General features: G+C 39.9%; 1 protein-coding gene across 3 annotated transcripts in view; it reads right to left on the bottom strand.

The window, feature by feature from the left end:
- The window catches only part of fat3a (FAT atypical cadherin 3a), a 165,108-nt gene that overhangs the window by 54,287 nt on the left and 86,766 nt on the right, over positions 1 to 24,055 (bottom strand). For all 3 annotated transcript variants that reach the window (XM_026296673.1, XM_026296681.1, XM_026296690.1), the window contains exons 4-7: positions 14,110 to 14,171; positions 7,689 to 8,003; positions 6,690 to 6,900; positions 552 to 691 (exon numbers count right to left, since the gene is read on the bottom strand). In XM_026296673.1, coding sequence (XP_026152458.1) covers positions 552 to 691; positions 6,690 to 6,900; positions 7,689 to 8,003; positions 14,110 to 14,171 — 728 coding nt within the window. The remainder of the gene's footprint in view (positions 1 to 551; positions 692 to 6,689; positions 6,901 to 7,688; positions 8,004 to 14,109; positions 14,172 to 24,055) is intronic.

The following is a 24,055-nucleotide window of genomic DNA, read 5'->3' as shown; positions in this document are numbered from 1 at the left end:
CTTATTTCAGTGACTTAAAAATTATAGTTTCTCACTAACCATGCATAAACACTTTTTTCTCAAAAACACAATCATGTATAAACATGCTGCTAACATATTATTGTAGCCCAGTTTTTGCTGATTACAGTGTTATCAGACTTAGACGTTAATATGTTTAAAAGCAACTGAAAAAAGCACAAATGTCAGGACATGTCAAAATTTCTCCAGGGCCCCAAAACCCCCTCAGACCCCAGAGGGTATCCGCCACTTTTTTGGTCGCATTTAAGACTTGGCAAATGGTAATTCTGTCTGATTATCTGACTGCACATGTATTTTGCCTTACTTAACTTGGTGAGAACGAATCCCCTAAAATCTGGATATTCCTAAAAATCTCATTTACTGTAGCATAAATACTCCTGCGCAGCATATGAAGCCCAATTTGCACAATTTAAAGTGTTGCATCTTCTCTCCATGCATGTGTCCCTTGTGTCATCTGGAGCTGTATCAAAAACAGTTACAAAACTACAAATCACAAAACACTGAAGCGCTGGTAAATAAAGATTTGGTGGTACCTGCGTATATGCAGTGTTGGTGCCATCTGTTGCCTGCACCGTCAGATTGTAGAAGGAGCGCTGTTCGGCATCCAGAGGCTTGGCGATGATGATGGTGCCCACAGCCTTTTCTACATCAAACACACTCTCGCTGTTCCCACCTGCTCCACAGCAGAAGGTCAGACAAGAGGAGTGAGGGGTACACGCTGTCAGTTATGTAGACATATTCTGAACATTCCCAAGTTATGATGAATATGTGAATATACACACAAACACAAACCGGACAGTTATTTATGGAACAGTGGTTTTCAGTCATGTGAAACCATGTGCTGAAATGTCATAAAAGTGGCCATTTTATGTTGAACCTGTATAATTTCATTCAGTGTAATGATCAGACTGAAGAACACATGACTGGAGACCAATGCTGTACACGCACTCTTCACTGATTTGCCTTGGAGTATGTGATGGTGCAGATGAGGGAGAGATGGCTGCTGACAGAGTTAAGCCTCCTCTCCCCAACATACACGAACACGCACACTGTACACGCTCTCTCGCTCACACACACACATAGATGCATACAGTTACAAACCAACAGTCAAAAGCGTAACATCACAGCAACACAATAAAGCAAGAGCACTGGCCATGCAAGCAGTACCAACAACACAAACTTTCTGTATGTATATGTGTGCTTTACCATTACTGTCTGCACTAAACACCTGGTTATCTGATTTGACTCATATGGCACCTACAGGTTTTAAAATATGTGTTTGTGTGTGTGTTTCACTCGGCATTCGTTATAGAATCAGTGCCCTAAAAGCTGAATGGTCCTATCTGTACACTGATGAGATTTTGAAGGTTGATCAGCAACTTAATGACAACCAGTTGTGCTGGATTTGATTTCTTCTACTCAGCTATGCAAGAAGACTCAAACCAAATGGAGGTAAAGTAACTATAAATGTATCTGCAGAAAAAAAAAACAGGTCACTGATAACTGATCTGAGTGTGGGATTGAGAGGGATTTCTAATGAAGTTAGGTTGCTGTATTTCTCCTACCGCAGCATCAGTGCTATGGGGGACAAGGTAAAGCTGTTCTGTAGGTGGAGCTGTGATAGGGACAATGCAGACATTAGGCTTTAATTCTCTTCTCACCACCCACAAAGAATTAAAAGCTTCGTTTAGACTGAGCTGGACTGCAAGTGCTGTTTGTGTTACAGAAGAATCTGTCACGATCCAGCCTGAGTGGATGCCTCTGTTGGTATGTGTGTGTGTGTGGGATGTGCGACTCTGTGTGTGTGAAGCAGACTCAAAAGGCATTCCTCAGTGGTGTCTCAACCTAATAAATCAGCATCAGCCAGGACCTCAGCCTGCCACCACTCAGCCAAAACGGACTGCGTGTGTGTGTGTGCATCCAGCAACATGTACTTTTTAATGTCCTCTGTTTATGTGTTTGCCCAGCCTATTTGGAGAAGTTGTCAACCCAGCTTCCCCCCATGTGTTATTTTGGCTCATCTCCTTAATCACAGTAATTGCAGTGAAGTAACTCACTACAAGGACACAATCCTCAGCTGTTCTCTTACATTACCACTGCTAACACATGAAGCTCCTAAAAGGTCATTATGGTAAATCTGCACTCATTTTATTTAATGCCTAATAAAAAATAATAATCCACTAGACTGCAGGTAGAGAATGAAGGGTGGATTGTCTTCTTTAGTTGTTATGAGCACTGTGAAGTTACAAGCACTTAGAGCTGAAGAGCAAGGCACGTTTTATCTCTGTGTTCTCCACAGCACTTCAGTGAATGAGCCATTCTGTAACCAGTTTTAAGATACAATAATTTGCATAAAGACAATAAGTTGTTGCAGACCTCCCCTCCTCTCTGTCTTCACTGTTTTCATAAATGATGATAAAGGCAAGAAGCCCCCCAAAATACCTTAAAAAAATAAATAAATAAACTCAGGCTGTTAGTGAACTTCAGCTTTTAAACAGAAAAAAATGATTCCCAGAAAAGAAATGATTGTGTGGCTTCTTTACAGTCACACACAGTGGAACAACTTCTAGTATTTACATAGATATGACAATATTGTTTTACCTAGCACAGTGGCGTTTAAACCAACAAATGCAGCAAATAATTAAGGGTTTTTAAAGTGGGGTGCTGCAGTAAGTATTGTAATCTGGGTTTTGCTGTTTGCTGTGTACGGCACAAAATATTAATGACCTGTGAAGAGAGAAGGGAGGATACTCACAGGCAACTTCAAACAGCCATGTGTGCTATCCAAACTAATCATCTTCATTTAGAGCATAAGGAAGAAAAGGGTTTGGCAAGAATCCTACTGAGGCCAGAAAAAGCCTCCCATTTGCTGACGCCAAATTACAGAGAGAGAAAATCCAACACCCCACAAAGCGAGGGTGGCGTCTACTCTGTTCTAAAATTGTTTTTCTCTGCCTGTCTAAAGCTAAGTTTATATACTCATGGGCTCAACTGGACTGCTGTCTCACCACAGAACATGGCCATGTCTCACTTCCATCTGCAGTCTGAGTTTAGTGACAGGAATCAGGGAGACAGAGACAAAATAATGTATCTATCCTTCTTACTCCAGACACACTGCTGTCCTCTCATCAATGAGCTGACACAAAAAATTAAAAAATTCAATATGAAAAATTCAATTGATGAGACATTTAAATTCCAAAATTTTTACCTGTGTGTTTAGAACATAGCTATGAACTGGAGAAGAAGGGTGAGTTTTTAGAAAAATTGTGTCTGGCTGGTCCAAATGGTTAAGCAGAGCGCTCATATAGAATGAATAGTCACTAAACTGTAACCTGCAACTGTTAATAAAGTCTTTAATGAACACATCTTTTACACTTAAATATAGATAACAGATGCATGCATGTTTGCGTGTCTGTGTGCAGGAGGACATCTGTGTGTGTGTATATGTACTATATACCAGACTGAGGATGTGTCTCTGTCTGGGTCAGCCTGCTGGGTGGAGCATGAACAGATATAAATGGAGCACTGGTGTGTGTTTAGAGGATGTGGTGTGTGCATGGATGCGCTCCGCATGCATTCTGCAATTTAAATCTGGGTGTGTGTATATTTTCTGTATGTGGAATCTTTAAGCGCACAGATGCTCTTGCTTCTCTACTCATTTTTACTTCACTGTTTAGTCTCAATTGCTTTCTCTTTCTCTCCATTTGTCCTTAAGAACAATCCATATCCAATCCATACTATAGTCTCACAGAACAGATAAATGCAGTTTTACAATTATCCATTATTTATAGTGCATACAGTATCCCAGACATTTTTATTCCTTCTGAATCTGAGTCCATGTCTTGCTACCATCTCACATGTAATGTGAATTTAGGGTTGCACTTCTTTTGCTTCAACCCATAACATAAACCACTCTCCTTGATTTCTTCTGTTGCTCTACTTATTCATTGATTTTTCAGTTACATTCTCTTCCATTTTACTCTATTCACCTCCCCTCATCTGCTTTAACATTTCCTGGATTCATGCAGTTCAGAATTTTCCAATGAACTTGTTGGGTGTGAGGTGTATGGAGGTACATGCTGGCAACTGGATGTTCAGTGCTGGATACTGAATGATGTCTTGGGATTGTGTACTGGATGCAGGAGGCTACTGAAGGCTGTGTTGTGCTTCTTAAGTCCCAAAACCTGCTGCCCAACAGTCAAGTGGTGCCATTACTTCGGCTAATGGATCAGCAGTTTGTGGGAGATTTGTGTGCATGTGTGACCCTCCCTTTGAAAAGTGCTACATGAAGGCATATATTAATTCTGTAAGGAATGTGTGTACAGGTGCTGCTAACAGCAGGTCATTAGACAGAGCTGTCACTGAGGTAACCTGAGGGCTGTTGCCATGGGAGCAGATAAAAAGGTTGTGCTACCTTTTTACCAAACCTTCATCCCTTCAATTAACCCAGGCTGCAATGTAGTCCATTAATGTGAAACATGCATGCACGCACGCACACACACACACACACATATATACACACACACACACACACAGATATAGAGACATTATAAACACATACATAAACACACACGTCCACTCCGTCTGAGCTTCTGTGTGGTTTACTTCAATTGTCCAACCAACTAATCACAGGGATACAACAGCACTGATGAGCACAGGGATGGACGATGAGTGCCAAAAACAGAGAAGGAAAAGGAAAAGAAGCGGGAAAAAAGACAGCAAAGAGTGGTAGTGGAAGTTGGAAGCGAGATACCTTCTGAGGAACAGTTCCTGCCACAAGCGCTCTGCAGAATATAGAACATCTCACGGAAAGACCTGGAACCTTCCAGGCATGAAGCATTGAGGAGAAAGAGGAGAGAAAAGGTGAGCGGGGACAGACAGACGAGCTTGAGGAAAGGACGATGGTGTGATGAGCAAAGATGAGGAGACAGAATGACGACACAGGACAGAGACAGAGATAGTGACAGCAACTGCTTCTGATGACTGAACCTCTATGAAATGATATACCTGAGATGATGTATACTGAAATATATCTTAATATATTAATAATTGATATAATTAATAAAAAATTGTCACTTAAGTTAATTTGTCAAAGGAAAACAGTTTAATTATGGTACACTGACGTGAATATTTTGCTATTATTTTGCAATTTCTGGAATTTAAGGACAGACAATGAAGGATAGTATTTTTTTTCTAAGTACATAAACATTACAGGAAAACAATTTATAGAATGCGATTTCTTGTTTTCATAAACTGTGATACTGTGACAATAAAAATGTTTCTAGCAATTCAAACCAATTATCACGTGACCAAGATAAAAAAAAAAGTTTAGAAATAGTTGCCTAAACTTAACCAAGCACATCAGTGGCAAATTAGACGATCCTTATCTGGAATATTTTTGTCACATAACTTTTGCTGCCTTTGATAATAATCTTTAATTGTAATTTATTGTTTGATTTGGGGTTGCTATGTGAGGTACCTTTTATAGACTAGTGATCTCTCCATGGTGAACCATGCCTCTGACCCAATGCCAGTTTGATTTGCTCCAGCTCCCCACAACCCTCTACAAGATAAGTGTATTAGATAATGATGGATGAACTACATCACTTTGATCTACATCCTATTCCTATATATCAAATATTTACAAAAATAAATCACCCTATCTCACTAATATAAATGAATGAAAAGATATAATCTTGAAGACAAAAAAGAAAATGCACACTGAAAGAACATGCACGAAGAGATGGAAAGAGACATTAAGACGAAGACAGAGACGTGATGTAGAGTGCTACGGAGAGCCAAAAGCACGAGCCAGAAGGTATCTCCACCTGGATACACACTGACTGTCACTGCTCAGTGACAACAAAAGGAAAGATGGATGGTGCATTTAGGGTAACCACAGTCCTTCCTGGTTGCTGTTCATCGAGTTTGAGCTGACACGGAACCACAATTCATGCATCACAACAGGGAAACTGTCAGTTTACACGTAGTACTGAATGTCATTAAAAACAAATAGAATTAGAATCAAAAGTACTGATTATTAGAATTATTAAATCATTTTTACTACACCAAAGTCATTACCATCCATAATGTGTAAAAACTGAGCTCAGTGTGCTAGGCATGGCATAATCTGATTAAGCCTTTCAAGTGGGTGAAAGTGAAGTTTCATGGATCATGGGGATTTAAATGTACTACACGGGGTGTTCCCCACTTAGGCAAAAATCACACAGGCTTTAAAACCTGTCAGATTGTTCATTAAAAGCACAGACTATATAAAAGCAACTAATAAATCATGAATAAAACTTAAAAATATAACTTTAAAAAACTTCGGCTTAACAAACATGAAGGTACTTTTGTTTAAGTTTTATCCTCACTTCAATCTCGATAAGCTGTCTGTAGAGTGCCAACTCTTTCTGCTCTTTTAGCTACAATGGGGCATACAGACCTGGCAATTGGAGAAGCTATTTCCATGGTGACTGGGATGGGCAGAGCAGTACAGATCATGCTGCGGGGCCACAGTACCTGAGCTGCACCTCAGATACACCAACACACGCCAACACCGTCAGCCCAACACACACCATGCATCGAGCCTGGGCATACCCTAGCTCACACTACACAATGCCCTCCCCTAGCTGACAGACGGTCATCCTCACCCACAGGGAGTTTTTTACCTGTGATGTCAAACCACAAGGGGGAAGAGCTCTGCTGCAGGGACACCACACCCACAATCTCTGCCACTTTGTCATTTTCCATGATGGTGAAATTGTAGAATGGTTCATCAAAGAGTAGTGGGAGAGTCAAGGGTGGAGGTCGACGGATCCACTCAATGTGGAGGCGAGCTGTGGAGGACTTCTGAGGACGCCCGTTGTCCGTTGCTTTGATCTGATGAGATATGGCACAGTAAGACTGTATAGTAGGGAAGAAGGCTCACAAAAGCGTCACAAAGAAATAGCATGCAGTAAAACAAACAAGTCTATAGATATTTCTGAATGCTGATCAGATTGTGAAATGCTGAACTGTGCAATATTAATGTGATCTATAGTGTACCTAAACTTATATTTATGATTATGAAGGATATTTAAGATATTATTATTATTATTATTATTATTATTAGGGTAAAAACCTAAAATGTCTTGCAGCTAGATTTTGACACACTTCTAAAGACAAAGCCTCACATTCAAGTACTTAAGCAGGACCCAATATAAGGTCTTTATGTTGATATTGTGTTTAATGGTGTGTATTCCCACTGAAGTGTAGAATCAGCACAAAGCAAACCATAAAACTGCAGCTTTCACTGCCCCTAGGTCACTTTGCTTGGTTCATAATCAAAACTTGGATGCAACTGGTTTAAAAAACAAACCTACCAAACTTTGAAATTGAAGACCATTAAAATGCCAGTTTAAAAAACATGAAGAAAAGGGAGAGCAAGGTTTGAGATATAGTACAAACAAACACACACAAAGCATTATTTCCTTGCTGGAGGTAACAAGTCTGAAACCAGATTGTGTATCATGCCAACAGGCAGGTTTGTCTCATAAACCAAACCAACCTTTAATACCAAATATAGCTCTTAAACACATCAAGTCATGGCTTTGAGAAAGAAAATTCAACTAAAAATATCCTAAAACTGGTTAGCAGACATGCTTAATAACAAAGGAAAGTTTGCGCACAGTCAGGATGTCATAGCTTCCAGCAGTGAAGGCCTTGCGTGACGACACCACTGCAGTCTTGGGGTCAATGAAAAACTTCCCGTCCTCATTGCCGTCCACAATGCTGTAGGAGAGGTCGCTGTTGGGCCCATCGTCACGGTCATAGGCAAACACACGGTAGATGGGCTCACCCTTCTTCCTCCGCTCTCTCTCTGGAAGTTTGACCTGGTAAACTTTCTCAGGAAACATGGGTTTGTTGTCATTTTCATCCAGGACCTGAACCATCACCCAGACTGTACTCTGCCTGGGACTAGGACCACCATCTGACACCACCACCTGCAGGGGAGGAATAGAGCAAAAGTGTCAATTCACGTACACACTGTACAAACACTTGTCTCTCCCCACATTATGCAGTTTAAACTCCCAGAGACATAAATCAATAATGTTCAGGTGTTTAGGTGCTCCATTTTCAACTTGTTAATTACATTACTTTGACTTTTGATCATCTAAAGGCAAAAAAACATTTTGAGATGATGGTAACAAGATGGTAACGGGATGAGAGTTGAAGAAGATCAAAAAAAATTTTTGATAACTAATTCATTTCTTTTTTCTATAGCTGCAGCTTCTCAGATGTAAGGATCTGCTGCTTTTATCTGTGAAAAAGAGTTGGGTTGAGATGACATCACCTTGGGAAATTATGGTGGATATTTGTCATTATTGTCTGATCAGAGATAATAAGCTGATGAATCTGTAATTAAAATCATTAGATGCTGCACTACAAATGTAAGTCGCCCTGAGACTTTACAATATTATTTTGTCAAAAAAGAATAAATAATTTGTACACCCTAACCCTAATGTAAAATCTATTACCTGACAGTCACTAGCTTGTGTGATGAAAAGAAGAAGTCTGTCCCCCTCTTTGTTGAGGTGCTAATTCATTAAGCCTTTGTACTTGTACATTAATAGAGACAGTGGTTGCTGAGAGGTGGAGCTAGCTAATGAGCTACAAAGCAGGCACTGTTGTATCCTAAATTTAAATTAATTTTGGTAGAACTGCAATTACTTTTTCGTTTGTGACACAGTAAATTTCCCCTGTGCCTTATTGAATAATACCATTTGTTATTTTAGAAAATACCTAAAAGGAGGATTTGCAGTGAGTGAAAACAGTTAACTCTAAAAGGCTAACTAGTCCACTAATAGGTGCACAGAACTTTTCATCAGAGAACATAAAACAGCTCTGTGATGGACTGGTGACCTGCCCAGGGTGTACCCCTGCCTTTCACTCGAGAGAGAGCTGGGATAGGCTCCAGCAGATCCCCGTGACCCTGGCTTTCAGGAAAAAGCAGGTATAGAAGATGGATGGATGGAACATAAAACAGCTGAGGAAAGAGTAGGAATACCTCAGGACATCAGAATATTTGTCTGTATGTGTGAATGTGTGCTGCTGTGGTGGTTACTATGCATATCTACCTTTGATATATTCCCTTAAAAAAGATAAATAGCAAAAGCACAGTATGTAATTCACTCTGACTCTGTTTCAGATGTCTTTTATGTGTCAGCTTCTCAATCAAATAAAACCCCAAATCAGCTAATTTGATCAATAAATAAAATTTAACACAGATGATCCATGTTAACACGTTTCATACTAACACACCCAACTGCAGTCGGTGAAGTGAAAATCCATTAAATCCATTCGTAAATGCCATCCTGTGTCAGTCAATAGATAAAAATATTTTATTACACAGCTGCTCATCCTCTCTCCCCGAGAACTCAGACACATTTTGTTAGAGCTAAAACGATGTTCCTGATGAACTGATTTGTGAGTTACACAATTTTTCAATTATGGTTTTTGATAGTTTGATCACCTGTTTCACTAATATATAGTGACCTTCCTGCTTGTCTACTTCATAATATAAGCTAAACCTAGATTCCTTAGGTTAAAATAGGCTAAATATATCTGCCTGATGTGTTTGTCTTTAATTCATGTCATGTACAATAAATTCTCAATAATTTGAAATAAAAAAATGTAGTTACAGTTACTGTCTCAAAATCTGTTAAAATAAGTATGAAGAAAAGGACAAAGCATTGTGATAATGAACCCAACTAATATCTCATTTTAAACATAAATCAAAATCAAAACACACCTCTATATTCCCCTGTGAGACCCAGCCTATTCATTTATGTCCTCTGCAGTCTCCATTTTGACTCAGCATGAAAGCAAAGTTCTTCTCCTCCTACCCAAACACACGAGATATCATTTAGAAAGGCCAGGATGTCCTCTGTTGAGAACGGCAGAGGACATAAATGAAAAGGCTGCGTCTAAAGAGGCTACAAAGGAGCCATATGGCTCCAGAGAGTATCCAGACACCACTGACTTTTTGAAATTCTAATTGAGTTGTAATTGTAACCTGGCAAAATCACCATTTTGTCCATCAGTCTACATACACACTGTCAAAGTGAAAAGATGTTTTAAGATATGAAATAAGATAAGATAAGCTTTATTTGTCACATGCACAGATATACATAGTACAATGTACAGTGAAATGTATTTTTGTACCTGGAGTCAATAGCTAAACAATTCCACACGAAAGTATAAAAGTATAAAAGATAAAAATATAAATATGTACTTGTACACAAAAATATATCAAGGTGGCAATAGATGGGTAGCTTATATTTTGGAATTTACATAATGTACATTTTGCAACTGTGACAATAAGGTGCATAGTACAGTGTGGGACAATGAAGAGAAGATAAATGTGCGTGTTAGTTCCTGCACAGGCAGGAGTTCAAAGTTGAGCAGGCAGCTGGCTTAAGGAAATAAACTCTTCTTCATCCTGCCGGTGTTAGTCCTCAAGCGCTGGCCTAAGGAGGGAGGTGATCGCCCGCAGCATGGTGAAGAGAGAGTGCCCAGGGTGGCCAGGTTGTTTCAGTATCTTCTTGCTGAAACAGGCAGGGAGAAGGGTTCTGATGTTCTGTTCATCTGAGTGGACCACCTTTTAAGGGCCAAGCAGTCCTGTCTAGTTTTCCATCCAGGTGGAGATACTCCCTCACAAGATGCTCTCAGTGATGCAGGTGTAAAAGTTCCTGAGCACCTTGAGATGGAGCTTACAGTCTCTCAGACATCTGAAGAGGTAGTTGCTGTCTGGCCTTCTTCACAATGGTATTGATGTGCTGAGTCCAAGACAGGTCCCTCGACATGGTCGCTCCCAGGTATTTGAAAGTGTCCACTCTTTTCACCTCAGTTACTCACTGATGACAAGTGGATGGAAGTCCCTCTGCTGTTTCCTGCTGAAGTCCACTATCAGTTCCATTGTTTTGCTGATGTTCAGCAGGAGGTGATTCTCCCTGCACCAGTCCTCTAGGTGGGAGACATGCCTCCTCTAGGCTGTCTCATCATTGTGGGAGATTAGTCCCACAACAGCGGGACTTTAGGATGACATTGGAGTCAGAAGCCACTTCGCATTCATATGTGTACAGAGAGTACAGCAGAGGGCTGAGCACACAGCCCTGAGGGGATCTGGTGTTGGGGGTGAGGGCAGATGAGGTGTGATGACCCACTCAAACCACTTCTGATCTGCCAGTCAGGGAGCTGAAGACCCACCTGCACAGGGAGGAGTTCAGACCCAAGTCATACAGCTTAAGAGACCAGTCTGGAGGGGACTATAGTGTTGAATGCTGAGCTGTAGTCAACAGCACTTTCACATTATTCCGCTTTCCACTGTCCAAATGGAAAAGGGTCTTGTGGAGCAGGAGGGTTATGGCGTCATCTGGGGATCTGCCTGGCCACTATGAAAACTGTAGTGGGTGTCCAGGGGCGCAGGCAGTGTAGAGGTGATGAATGTTTTGATCAGTCTCTCAAAACATCATCACCATAGATGTAAGGTCTGTAGTCATTGGGACTGCTGGGGTTTGGGACTTTATGGACTTCTTGAAGCAGGTAGGGACACACACTGTTTTAGTGAGAGGTCGACCACTCTGTAAACAAGGGTGTCAGCTGATCAGCACAGGATTTAAGGACATGTCCACCCATGCTGCTGCGAAACATGTTCCAGTTGGCTGAATCCAATGCACCCTGTAGAGTGGCCTCTGATTTGTCAGTCCACCGCATCACTTCTCTCACTGCAGGGGATTCCTGCCTGAGCCTTTGTTTGTGTTTAGGCATGAGAAAGACAGCCGTGTGATCCAACTTTCCAAAGGGAGGAAGAGTCTTGGCTTTGTAACAATTTATACTTGCATTTAGGAGTGTATACTGAATTCATTCTTCACAGTTCTAACCAGTCTCCCAATTCCACCACAGCATGACACTACCACCACCTTGCTTCACTGTAAGGAAGGTTTTAGCTAGTTCATAAGCAGAGCCTGGTGTTCCTCAGACAGTGCTTGGAGTTCAAGTAAAATGTTGTCCAAGTCCTATAAACCCTGTTTTGAGCCTTGAACACAAACATCTTATGTCTAGCTGCTCTATCATAAAGGTCTGATTTATAGAAAACTGCTGCCATAGTCATCCTTCCAGCAGGTTCTCCATCTCTGCAGAGTACAACTAACGCTCAGCCATTGTAACTGTTGTGTTCTTAGTCACCTCCCTCACTGAGGCTCTTCTTGCCTTGTTATTCAGTTATTCTAGGAAGAACTACTTCCATTTCAGAATTACTGAGGCCACTGTGCTCCTGGGAACACTCAATGCTCCAAAAATGGTTTTATATTCTTGTCTTGATATATGCCTTGCCACAGTTTTATGGTGGTTTTTAGAATGGAGGTTTACAAAGAGTTACATGGACATCTTGCATTGTTTTCTTGTATTACTACTGTAAAGGGATTAAAGTCTTCACAGTCTAGACTTCAACTGAGATGTGCCAATAAACCTACCTAACCTGATTTCCATTTTTTTGAACAAACAATAAAAGATTCTGTGGCCTACATGGTGATATAATGACAAAAGATAATGTTCTGATCTCTTTGATGTTACAATATTACAACAAACCTCTTGCCTCAGAATGCACCTAATCTGGGTTAGGGTTAGAGCCTGGTTTTCCTGGAAATAATAAAAAGACTGTTTGTCCTGCAGTTGGGTCCTGCACCGCTTTATCCCACCGTCACCTTACAACAGGTCCATTCGGATCCACTTGAGTATTGGACATATTGCATCTGCAAAATTTGATAACACCTTTGCATTTCAGCATGAGCTATGTAGATAGGCATACATTTTAATCTAAATAATAATAAATCTACAACATAAAACATGCACAAAGTTAAATACCTTCTAAAGCCAATGTGTGCATACAACATGGACAAAACAAGCGCATACATTTCACACATTAAATTTTTAGTTATGAGAAAGCCAATGACAATTTATCTCCAATCAGAGTAGACCAGAGTAGAGACAGGTACCCATTAATGTCGAATGGAGATCAATGAACACACACTTTCTTCAGACTAGCTCTATTACCAAGCTAAAGCAAACCTCACTGAAGAAAGGAAAGAGCAGAGGGGACTATGCTCTTTGTGTTTGTATGTGTCTGTGTGTTTGTGTGCATGTGTGTAGAGGAGTAGAGAAAATGGGGAGGCAATTTGTTCTAATCTAAATCCTGGCAGCCTCTTGACTGGAGTATCGGTTCATGGGCTGAACACACATTGGGCATTGTCAACAGTATTCCAGTCATTACCAAAGGAAAGAGTGTCACCTGATAACTTTTCTCAGTGCCTTGCTGTGAGAAATATGAACATGGTTTTCTGTTAACTAAATAATCCAATATTCTCAAATGTTTTGGCAAAGTATGATGACTCAAACTTCATATATTAGCTTTTCTTAATGTCTGCAGCAGAAAATAGTGTTTCCATATTTGTCATTAGGCTTAGCTATTAATCACAACTGTCATCGTCTTCTTATGAAGGTCCTGTCTCTAGTGTGTTCTAGCAGGAATAAAGATGACGAAGACATGTCCCCCATTTTAAAAGCTAACATTACCTTCTCAGTATATAATAAAACAAAATTAGGGTTAGGGAGTAGGGTGGACATTCGCACACAACACAGATGTTCCAGCTGGTTGCTCAGGTCTGTTAATTAAATTTATAATGTCATAGTTCTACAGTACACAGCATGTGAGAGTGAACATCACATCTCATCACCACTGTTTATGAAAGGTTTATAGCTGCTGATGACAAAAAACATTTTTTTTACGAATAAACAGATTTGTGATGTGACCCAGACCAGTGAGCAGTCTCTGAGAAGTGAACAGTTTTATTTCTTATTGAAGTGTTTTATAAACAAAATGAGCTATACCTTCATTGTATTCCTTGCTTCAACAGAAAGATTTGTAGTTTCCAGGTTCAGCAGTTATCAGACACATATAACAAGTGAGCACACTAATAGAGGCAACATCAGCACACTGCTTGTCAGGGCCATTACTTAGCCCACATCCACAGACAGACATTTTGTGCTCACCTCTAGAACGTGTTCTGTTTGTTGTTCGCGGTCCAGTTTCCTATTGGTTGTAGTGATTAGTCCTGAAACAAACACACACAAAAAAAAAAACACCAAAGAAAGTAATTAGGAAAAATTAGTAAAACAGACACACACACACACACCTGCATATATATGTATGTGTATGTATATATATATATATATTCCTTCTTCTTTCAGCGGCTCCCATCAGCAAATCAATTGATTCACATGATTGATTTGGAACAACTTTTACACCATGCAACCCTCTCATTTACTCAGGCTTGGGAACAACACTAAGACCGTACTTGCTTGTGCAACTTCAGTGACTGAATCTAGCAAGCCCTGGTCCTCCAAGACATACTCCCATCCAAGTACTAGATAGGCCCTGCCCTGCTTAGCTTCCAAGATCTAACAAGATCAGGCACTCTCAGGAGGTTTAGCTGCCTCACAAGAATGCATATATATTATATTTCACCTTCTTGTGACACATCACCTATCACCAAAAAGTCCTCACAATGCCAATATCCTCACAACAATGGTCATTTATCCACACAATGACATAAAGACATGAATACATACACATACACACACAAACAAACTGCAGTGCAATTGAGCCAAAAAAGTAAAGTGACATGGTAATTAGTTGTGTGTGTCAGACACGGAGGCTGACTTGCTCTAATTACTGTACATGCATGGAATGAGAGAAGGGAGGGAGAGTAAGAGGTTAAAAGATGAAGTTGTTAGTGATTATTTAGCATTTTAAATGTCACTGCCCTGTGTTATCTGTTTTACTGTAGGGTGGGTCTACATTGCAGTTTAAATCAAAAGGAGTTTAAAGGACAAAGGGGAAGGTGAAGACTAGCTCTTTCCTATTCTATACAAAGGATTATTTGGAAATCTCTTCGGTGGAGATGGAATTCCAGGGGGTTGGCCAATGAATGCAGAATAAACAAATCAGAGAAAAGAATGATATTCAATTCAATTCAATTCATTTGTATAGTGCCAAATCACAATACAATCATCCCAAGGTACTTTACACAAAAAACAAACAGAAACCCAACAATCCCTTCTGAGAAAGCACTTGGCTACAGTGGAGAAGAAAAACTCCCTTTAACACAGTGGTTCTCAATCCTGGTCCTCAAGGACCCCTGCCCTGCTTTTTTTCCACCTATCACTGCCCTAGTCACTGCTGATTATCTGCCTTGACCGGTTGATATGACACAAGCAAAGCAACAATGAGACCAGCGAATAGCGTGCAGTAGAGTAGGGAGGCTAGTGAATAACTTGTTTTTTTTTGTAAAACATGAGAATACACTGTGTTATCAGCAGTTCTGTGCATATTTTTGAACAGAGTAAATGGCAAAAACCACTTGTAGGAAGATTTGTGGACTTGGGACTGGCATTGAGCAACGAGCAAGTGAAGTAAGTAAGTAAAAGAGAATTCAACATTGGGACCTCCTATTTGTCCCTAAAACGCTTTACAGCATTAGAAATACAGTCATTACAATGCTGCTATGACATCCTCATCACAGTTCTAAAGTGCAAGCTGTAGTCAGACTGGAGAGTAACTTATCTCACTTGTAGAGTAGATGCTGCCCACACAAAGACTCAAATTTAAGAATTCTAAATACATTTGAAAAATACTTAAATGACTGGCACACTTGCACTGTGAGTATAGGTAATCTGCTTGGAATCTATAGATTTCCCTTGGGAGAGATCACTGCCTTCAAGTATCTTGAGGTTGTTCATGAATGAAAGTGAATTCAAAAGTGACAGATGGACTGGTTCTGTATAAGCAGTTTGTACTCCCTCCAGGAAATACACAAAGCCATGTTTCTTCAGTTACAGATGGATTTATTCTTGTTCTACTTACTGCATCTGTCTGTCCTCACATCCACCGTGGAACTGTGCACATACACGACAAATAAACACAATTGTCTCATGTGCAATCTAGAAACCATATTATAAATATACACGATGGAACATAAACAAGTGGCAGCATGGTGGTTAGTGGTTAGCACTGTTGCCTCACTGCAAGAAGTGCCCGGGTTCACAGCCCATCAGGGACCATTTTGTGTGGGGTTTGCATGTTCTCCCTGTGCTTGCGTTACAATTTTCATCTTGCACAAATCTGTTGGACATGGTTTTCTTGATAGCATCTTGTAGTTGAGTTGTTTGCGCCTCTTTCCCTCTCCTTGCTGTTGCACACCATCCATTTACTGACAATTAAATTTTGGATTAAAAATTAATTTTTGGATTGATGGCCTGGATTCAAGCAACTGAAGCACAGTTTTTAGCTCTGAATAAATGTGATCTCAGTGAAAGTGGTTTGGTTCCTGGAGGCCACTGCATTGTGACCGATGTTTTGTCAAATTCACCTTGCCGTAATGCATGATAAGATGTTATAGGATTGCAAGCAATGCTAGCTTTCATTGATATGAATGTTAGAAAATAACTGAAGCCTAGAAACTCTGTGACCTTATGATTCCACCTGGTATTTAACTAGTCAGGCAACTTGACAGCAAGTTGCTGATTCTTAATTACATCATTAAGAACATGCAGACTTTCATTATGAGCCATAGTACATTCACAGCTGTCACTCTCCCTTGAGGCTATTTTAGGCCAGGCATGTAATTTTTCTTGGAAAGGTTTGACAATTATGAAGGTCTAACCATATCTCTCATTGAGATATGAGATCCTGTTAGCCTCTCTCACTGCTCGTACAACATGACAATAAAGGCATTCATTCATTCATATTTCCGGAGGAAGAAGAGTTTCTCTGAAGTTAGGATATATTTCTTCTCAATTAATGTCTGAAAGAAAAACTTCCAATGATTTTAGTGGATCCCCACTGAAAATTGTAGGTTGTGGAATGGGTAGCCTTCTTGCTTTAGTTGCAATCGGCCTTTTCAGCTCCTCCAAATGCTCAACTCTCTTTTTTCAAGTTTTTGACACGCCTTCTTGCAGCATTCTCTTCTTACTCTTTCTTTAACAGAACCTTACTCTTTTACTCTTGTGCAGTCTGTGTCTGGACCCACACAAGAGTGTGGAAACACACCTGATCTTGTTTGTTTGTGATGCTATATTTTCAGATGCTATGCCTGTGGTTTTTGACATTACATTGCCTTGTAACACTGCTGAACTTTACACTCCTGCTCGGCACCCTCGTATTATTAACCCCTCCACTGCCACACAGTTTTCTGTTTTTTTCAGTCCAAATTGTGTCATTCCCAAGTTCATGCACTACAATACTGATGAGATCAGCTCAGACGAATGTATTGGATGCCTTAGCTCCAATTAAAACTAGGTAGTCTAAGACCAAATCTGAGCCCTGGCTAAATAGTGAGACAGAGTGCCATAGACCTGAATGCAAGTGGAAGAAGGATCAACTGCAGGTGCCCTTTCAAATGATAAGAGACAGTTGCTTGCTTTATCAATCCACAGTAAAAGATACTAAAAGGAAACACTTTGTAAACATTCTTTCTAACTGTCACAAGGGGAGGTTACAGAACTTTTAAACATGCAGTAGTGCAACCACTTATCAAAAAACCCACGCGAGATCCATGTGTTATTGCTATATTGCCTCTTCTTCTCCTCTGTCCTATGGGGTCCCGCAGGGCTCAATTCTGTGTCTCTGTATTTGTGAGCCCTGGGCTCCATCCTCAAAAAACATGGCATCTAATTCCACTGGTATGTTGATGACTATCAAATCTATGTTCCTCTTAAAAAGAAGGATGTTTTTCCTGTGTTTGGCAGATCTATGTGTTTGTGTATTTATCTGTGTATTTATCTTATTTATTTGATTGTATCTGTTGTATGTATAGTTTTGTATACTCCTGTTTTATTTTATGTTTTTTTATCTTGAACAGCACTTTGGTCAACTGGAGCTGTTTTTTAAAGTGCTTAACAAATAAAGTTGCAAGTTGCAAGAACAGCCTCTTGTCTCTCCCTCTTCATCTTGAGTTCAGTTTTTTTCTTTTTCTCTTTGAAAACAGCAAGCTATCCCAGCTGCTTCTTGGTTCGCAACTATCTGCTTATCCTTAGCTTCAAGTCCATAATCTATAACACAGCCTGTGTAGCTGCATACTCTGCAGCTGCTTCTTTTCTTTTGGCCAAGGATATACAAAATTGAACAGAATTAGTCTCAGAATACTTGTAAGCAGGAGATGAGATACTTGAAACTGAAGATGCAAACACACAGCCAGCATCAGGCCAGTTCAGCTCTTCCCCTTTCCTTCAATTTGAGACTGAACATTCTGTGCCACTGTCTTAGAGACAGATATTCTGTGCATTATATGCAGTGTTAAGCTCAGAAAGCTCACATTGCATTGCACATTTTTTTAGCCACCTTAGTGAGAACCTTCCAGAATTCATAAATGCTGTCATAGCAAAGTAGTAGCCCCTTAATTTTTTCCTTGTGTAATTCCTTTCCCTTTTCTGTTAATGTGCAGGCTCTTTCATTTCTATGAGGCTCCTCAGGAACTACTGCATGTTGCACTGCACTAGACTCATCTGTCTGCACTGACTCTGACACTTGTTTCAGGGCAACTACCAAACAGAATCTCTTCACTTGGTTGTGACATTTTTAGACTATGTACTAATTATTTGTACAGGACCTATCTTTTAAATCAATTTACTAATTGAGCATCATAGAAGTTTGAAAATACAACAGATGAATCCACTTAACAATATGGCAATGCTTCAGTGAACTTGAGAAGAAGCTTAAACCAGGCATAAAAGGACTCAGAAATTGTACAAGCAGCGAAAAGTGAGTTTTCTTCCCAAGGTGTCTTTAAGACAAGCTGAAGAGCACAGGCAAGGACTAGAACTCCACATCAAAAGTCAGTGGGTTGGGCATGAAAAGACACAGCACAGAAGACACAACACAATGGGCTACTTTGCTTACCTGCTCTCACTATGACCAAAGTTGTTTGCAAGAACAGGTGGTCAGATTTGGGAAAGGATGACAATAAAGAGCATGGACAGAGGAATTGAATACAAAGTCCAAAATAACATTTAGAGGTCAACTATCCTGAGTAGCAATATACTGTACACTACAATGGTTAGCTTTTAATCCATCCCCTATATCAAAGAGCAGAGGTAACGTATAGGCCTAATCAGAGGTCAGTTTGAATCCAAACTCAGTGGTCATGTTGGTTTCATATCCCAGCAGCATTCTAATCAGCTGTACGTGCTCCCTCCGGAACATTAACCAAACACACAAAAAAATGGAGGAAACCGCATCTCATTTGCAGTACAAATATGTAGTTAAATATACCATCAGTGTGTTTCAGTTGTTTTATAGATGTTATTGTTCTGTCTTAATTCCAGTGCTGAGTACTGCCAGAATGCGGTTTTGTTTTTTGGCAGCATCAAACAGGGAATTAAATATGGAAATGCAGGCAGAAAGGAGGACAAATGCTCCGTCTGCTATCTGTGTACGTATGTAAAGTAGGTTCACATTCATATTTTGTCCACCAATGCCTCCAAAGTGATGTAACATAATCAGAACCATAAGCAACAGAAATGTTTTAAGTTTGACAAACATATCTCATTAACTTTAGCTTTCAACTAAATTTCACAGTCCAGTGCAGGTTTCTCAGTTATCATTGAGCTGGCGCGGCAACAATTATGAGGCCTAAGTAAAGAATTTTGCTCACTCGATTTTGACCCCTTCCTAGTTGATAATGTGACTGGATTGGCATTTATCTCCATAATTAAGTAGGCTGATCATATCCGACCCTTTAGGAAGTCGGTCTTAGTTCTCTGGTATAACCAGGCTGTAACACAATTGCATTCTGCATGCATGTAGGACGTTTCTTCTGCATAATACTATAATACTAATATATAGTATATATAATATATACTATATAAACTTGGTGTGTTAGAGGTCCTATTTGAACTTCATCCATTTCTCAAAAATCTACTATAAATTATGTTTTGTTTTTAGAATTTTAGAGTATATGAAAACCTCTCATCTTCCCAGTGATTTAGCTAAGGTTTTCTTCTTTATTTTTTCATAAAACTAAAAAGGCTTTGAATTTGGAAGAGGAAATATTGAAATTTGAAGAGTGGAGAAAATGGCAAAAGAGGAATGGAGGGATGAGTGAAGAGATAAGTGATGACTAGAAAGGACATGAAGGAAAGTAAAGTTCTAGCCACCACATTAAACAAAAAAGACAATGGCTGTTGGATATTGACTTTACTTTGCTCATTCTTTATTTTCTTTATCTATTTTGTTTTTCAAAATTTTCAATGCATCATTTGCAGCAAAAATACCTAGAGCGAGTATGAGATGTGGGGGGAGCTTGCAAACTCCACATAGAAAGGCCTGGGTCAGCTGCGCAATAAAACCCAGAATCTTCTTGCTGTTAGGCAACAGTGTTAACCTCTGCTCTACCGCTCACACACACACCTCAGTTTCTGGAGCATCCTATACATCATCATTTGTCGCTGTAGTTTGTGGATTGCATAGAAAGAATCCTGCACAGCAATTATGTTCACCTGATGCAATACTTTTGGTGAGAACTGTAAATTATATTTTCTTTGTTATAAATATTTTTTAGCGCATTTGTTTCTCTGGAAAACATCTTTATTACATCTTCATAAAAAATAATTTTTACTTATCATTTTGCTATAGAATGTTCCAATTAAAAATGCAAGCTTAACAATCAGAGAAGATGCTATTGATTAATGAGACCAACTGCTGGTGTTATGCTTTATTAACTAGGCAGACTGGCATGCTAACATTACAGGAGCAGCTGACTCCAGTTCCTTCATCTGTTGGTGCCATATTATTAGCTTTAACAAAGAAAAAATGTGACAGCTCTTTACATATACACTGCACATTGCACACACAGACAGATAGACACACATGCACACACACACACACACAGACTGAATTAATAAACTATCTGCATACATATCCAGTTTTGTTACATCATGATAGAGACACACACATACATACATATTTAGACCCAAGGTCGTACACACACACACGCGCACACCATCTGTTGTGTTGTGAAATACCTCTGACAGAAACTTTAGTTTCCAACATCACTTTTACACAAAGTCACATAAAAAAAATCACAGCATTACACATTGCATCATTGCATGTTATGTTGCATGTGTATACACCTAATCTATATATTGAATATATATTCAATTAAGTAAGCCAAATGTAGCCCATACAATTTTTGTATTTTTTTTGGATGCCAACTCAGAGAGGGTAGGCTGCAGTTAAAAATAAGTTAGGGCATGTCATCTTCAGGCTTTGAAATGGGCAACAATTAGAGCTGGCATTTTTACTACCACCAGTCAAAAATCCTGGGCCAGCTAACCATCAGTGGGGCCCATGTGGCACTAAGAGATGAATGCTGACAGGGGTCCAATTTGCATCTCAAATTTGTTTCATTACTAATCCACATGGACAGACAGGATATTTATTTTTTATTGTCCCTCTCTCAGACACTAGTCTAAATACATTTAGCTTCAGTAGAATCATGTAATCAATGTTCAGCTGTGACCGTCCTGACTTCATTAACTAAATCTGATTTATCCTTCTGTTCAATCATCTGTGCAGACATTCAGTTCCTGCTATTCCTACAGTATATCTCCCCATTTCTTAGTGTCCCTTTGCCCATCACCTAATTCTTCTCTCAATCATGACCTCATATATATGTGTCCCCACCTAATCATTGTTCCATACTGCCTTTAGTTTATATATCTAGCATTTCAGCTAGATTTTTTTATATTTTACCTTTTGCCTGAATCATTTTGAGCATTTGCCAGTGGCGAATAGTTTATTGTCATAGCCTAAATCTACACACTGTTCCACCACACCACCTTCCATCTCTGTCAGGCTAGTGTTTCTATCTCTGTGCTGCTCTATGAAACATAGATCTGCCAAACACATAGCTGTCTTATAATCAAATATGTCTGAGGTAGAGGGCAACTACCTCAATGCCCCTGGGGCCCTAATTTCATTTTGGTAGTTTGATTATTGACAACTTTGTTTCAACCACATACGTCCAGAGAAGGGGTGGCTGTGGCTCAGGAGGTAGAGCAGGTCAACCATGAGCCAAAAGATTGGTGGTTTGATCCCTAGCTTCCCTAGTCCACATGCCAAAGTGGCCTTGTGCAAGACACTGAACCCCAAGTTGTCACCCATACACCAATGGCTGTTCCATCGGTGTATGGGTGATATTGTTGATGAATAGGCAAATAGTATAAAAGTGCTTTGATGGCACTTGGGTATAGCAAAGCACTCTACAAATATAAGACCATTTCTTCACTCTAGGGCTCTGTCTTTGGAACAACTTAAATGGGTCAATTCACCAAACCATACTGAAATTCACTTGTGTATCAGGAGCAGTGAGAAGTGATTATCAGAATTAACAAAATAAATGTAAATCTTCCCTAGGCAGAATGGTGACTGAGTGGTTAGCACTGTTGCCTCACAGCAAGAAGGTTCTGTTTTGAAACCCAGCAGGGGCCTTTTGCATGTTCTCTCTGTGCTTGCGTGGGATTTTTTTGGGTGCTGTGGTTTCCTTCCACAGTCCAAAAACATGTATGTCAGGTTGATTGGTGACTAAATTGCCCATAGGAGTGAGTGCGTGTGGTTGTTTGTTTCTATGTGGCCCTGTGAAGAACTGGTGACCTTTCCAGAGTGTACCCCTGCCTGGGATGGGCTCCAGCAGATCCCTGTGACTCTAAATAGGAAAAGGCAGGTATAGATAATGGATGAAAGAATAAAACGTCCCTCTTCTTCTGACTCTGTGGGGATCTGAGAAGTGTATGCCTACAAAGAAGGATGTCTATAACCCTACTTAACATATAGAGAGCCAGTCCTCTCTACAAAAACCTTTCCTCACAGTAATCCACACACACACACACACACACACACCCTCACACACACACACACACACACACCCTCACACACACACACACACACACACACAGTCAGTGTGTACCAGCTTTGTGAATGAAGCAGGTGACCATTAGCAACATGATTATGTTATGTTAGCTGAAACACTCTGGCAGTCAAGAGCTTAATCAATGTTGTATGACTGGAAATGAGCTGAGGGAAGAAAATGGGGTAGGTCTGGTTAAAACACTTAAAAATATGGCAAAATGGAGAAGACTCAAAGATTAATGGCACCAAGTTCGTTTTAATCATTGTGACAGTCAGTCAGAGCAGCATGATGAGTGTGTTCTTCAATACCACTGTTGCTATGTGCATTATCTTCTAACAGTCCAATATAATTAACTCTCTACATGGGTACTCTAACCTGCCAGAAGAGGATCAACTCAATGAAATGCCTTAATTGGACTGTAACCGCTTTGTAGGAGTCAGAATTCAGGCTGAACAGAACGACCTGAAATGTTTATACTTGAATCAAATACAGCAATGCAAATTATTAGGGTTCAGAGTTTGACTGTGTGTTCACTGGCAACCCAAAGCTCCACTGCTGCTGTTTTAAGATTTGGAATAACAGAATGTCAAACACAATGACAAACAGATCAAAGGACCTGCAGTGAGGGAGAAATGGTTGCATTCTACATGCCCACCACTCTGGCCTCCATGCCCTCACTTCCTCGCTACACAAATTCTTCTCACAATGATCGTGAGCATAAAAATGTAAATTCTTATGGAATCATCCAGTTTGGATACAACCCCTAAGGGTGCATGTGCATTGTTTGAAGAACCTGAATAAAAAAGATTTGCTTGTTTGTTTCATTTAATATTCAACCACATCTAAATGTACAGGACAAATCAAGGGAATTGGAGTAAATTAATACATAATTGTTCCCAACACCTGTCAGCAATGGAATTTCCATGCATGCAGAGCCTTCAGTTTCAGTTGATTAACTGCCATCTGAAAGCTGTATGTTTTCCATCTACACTAATATGATACATACATATACCACTCTGTTATCATGTGGT

The sequence above is a fragment of the Mastacembelus armatus genome, chromosome 13 (assembly GCF_900324485.2).
Source record: "Mastacembelus armatus chromosome 13, fMasArm1.2, whole genome shotgun sequence".
Classification (NCBI taxonomy): Eukaryota; Metazoa; Chordata; class Actinopteri; order Synbranchiformes; family Mastacembelidae; genus Mastacembelus; species Mastacembelus armatus.
Note: the sequence above shows the minus strand (reverse complement) of the source record. Positions and strands in the feature narration are given on the sequence as shown.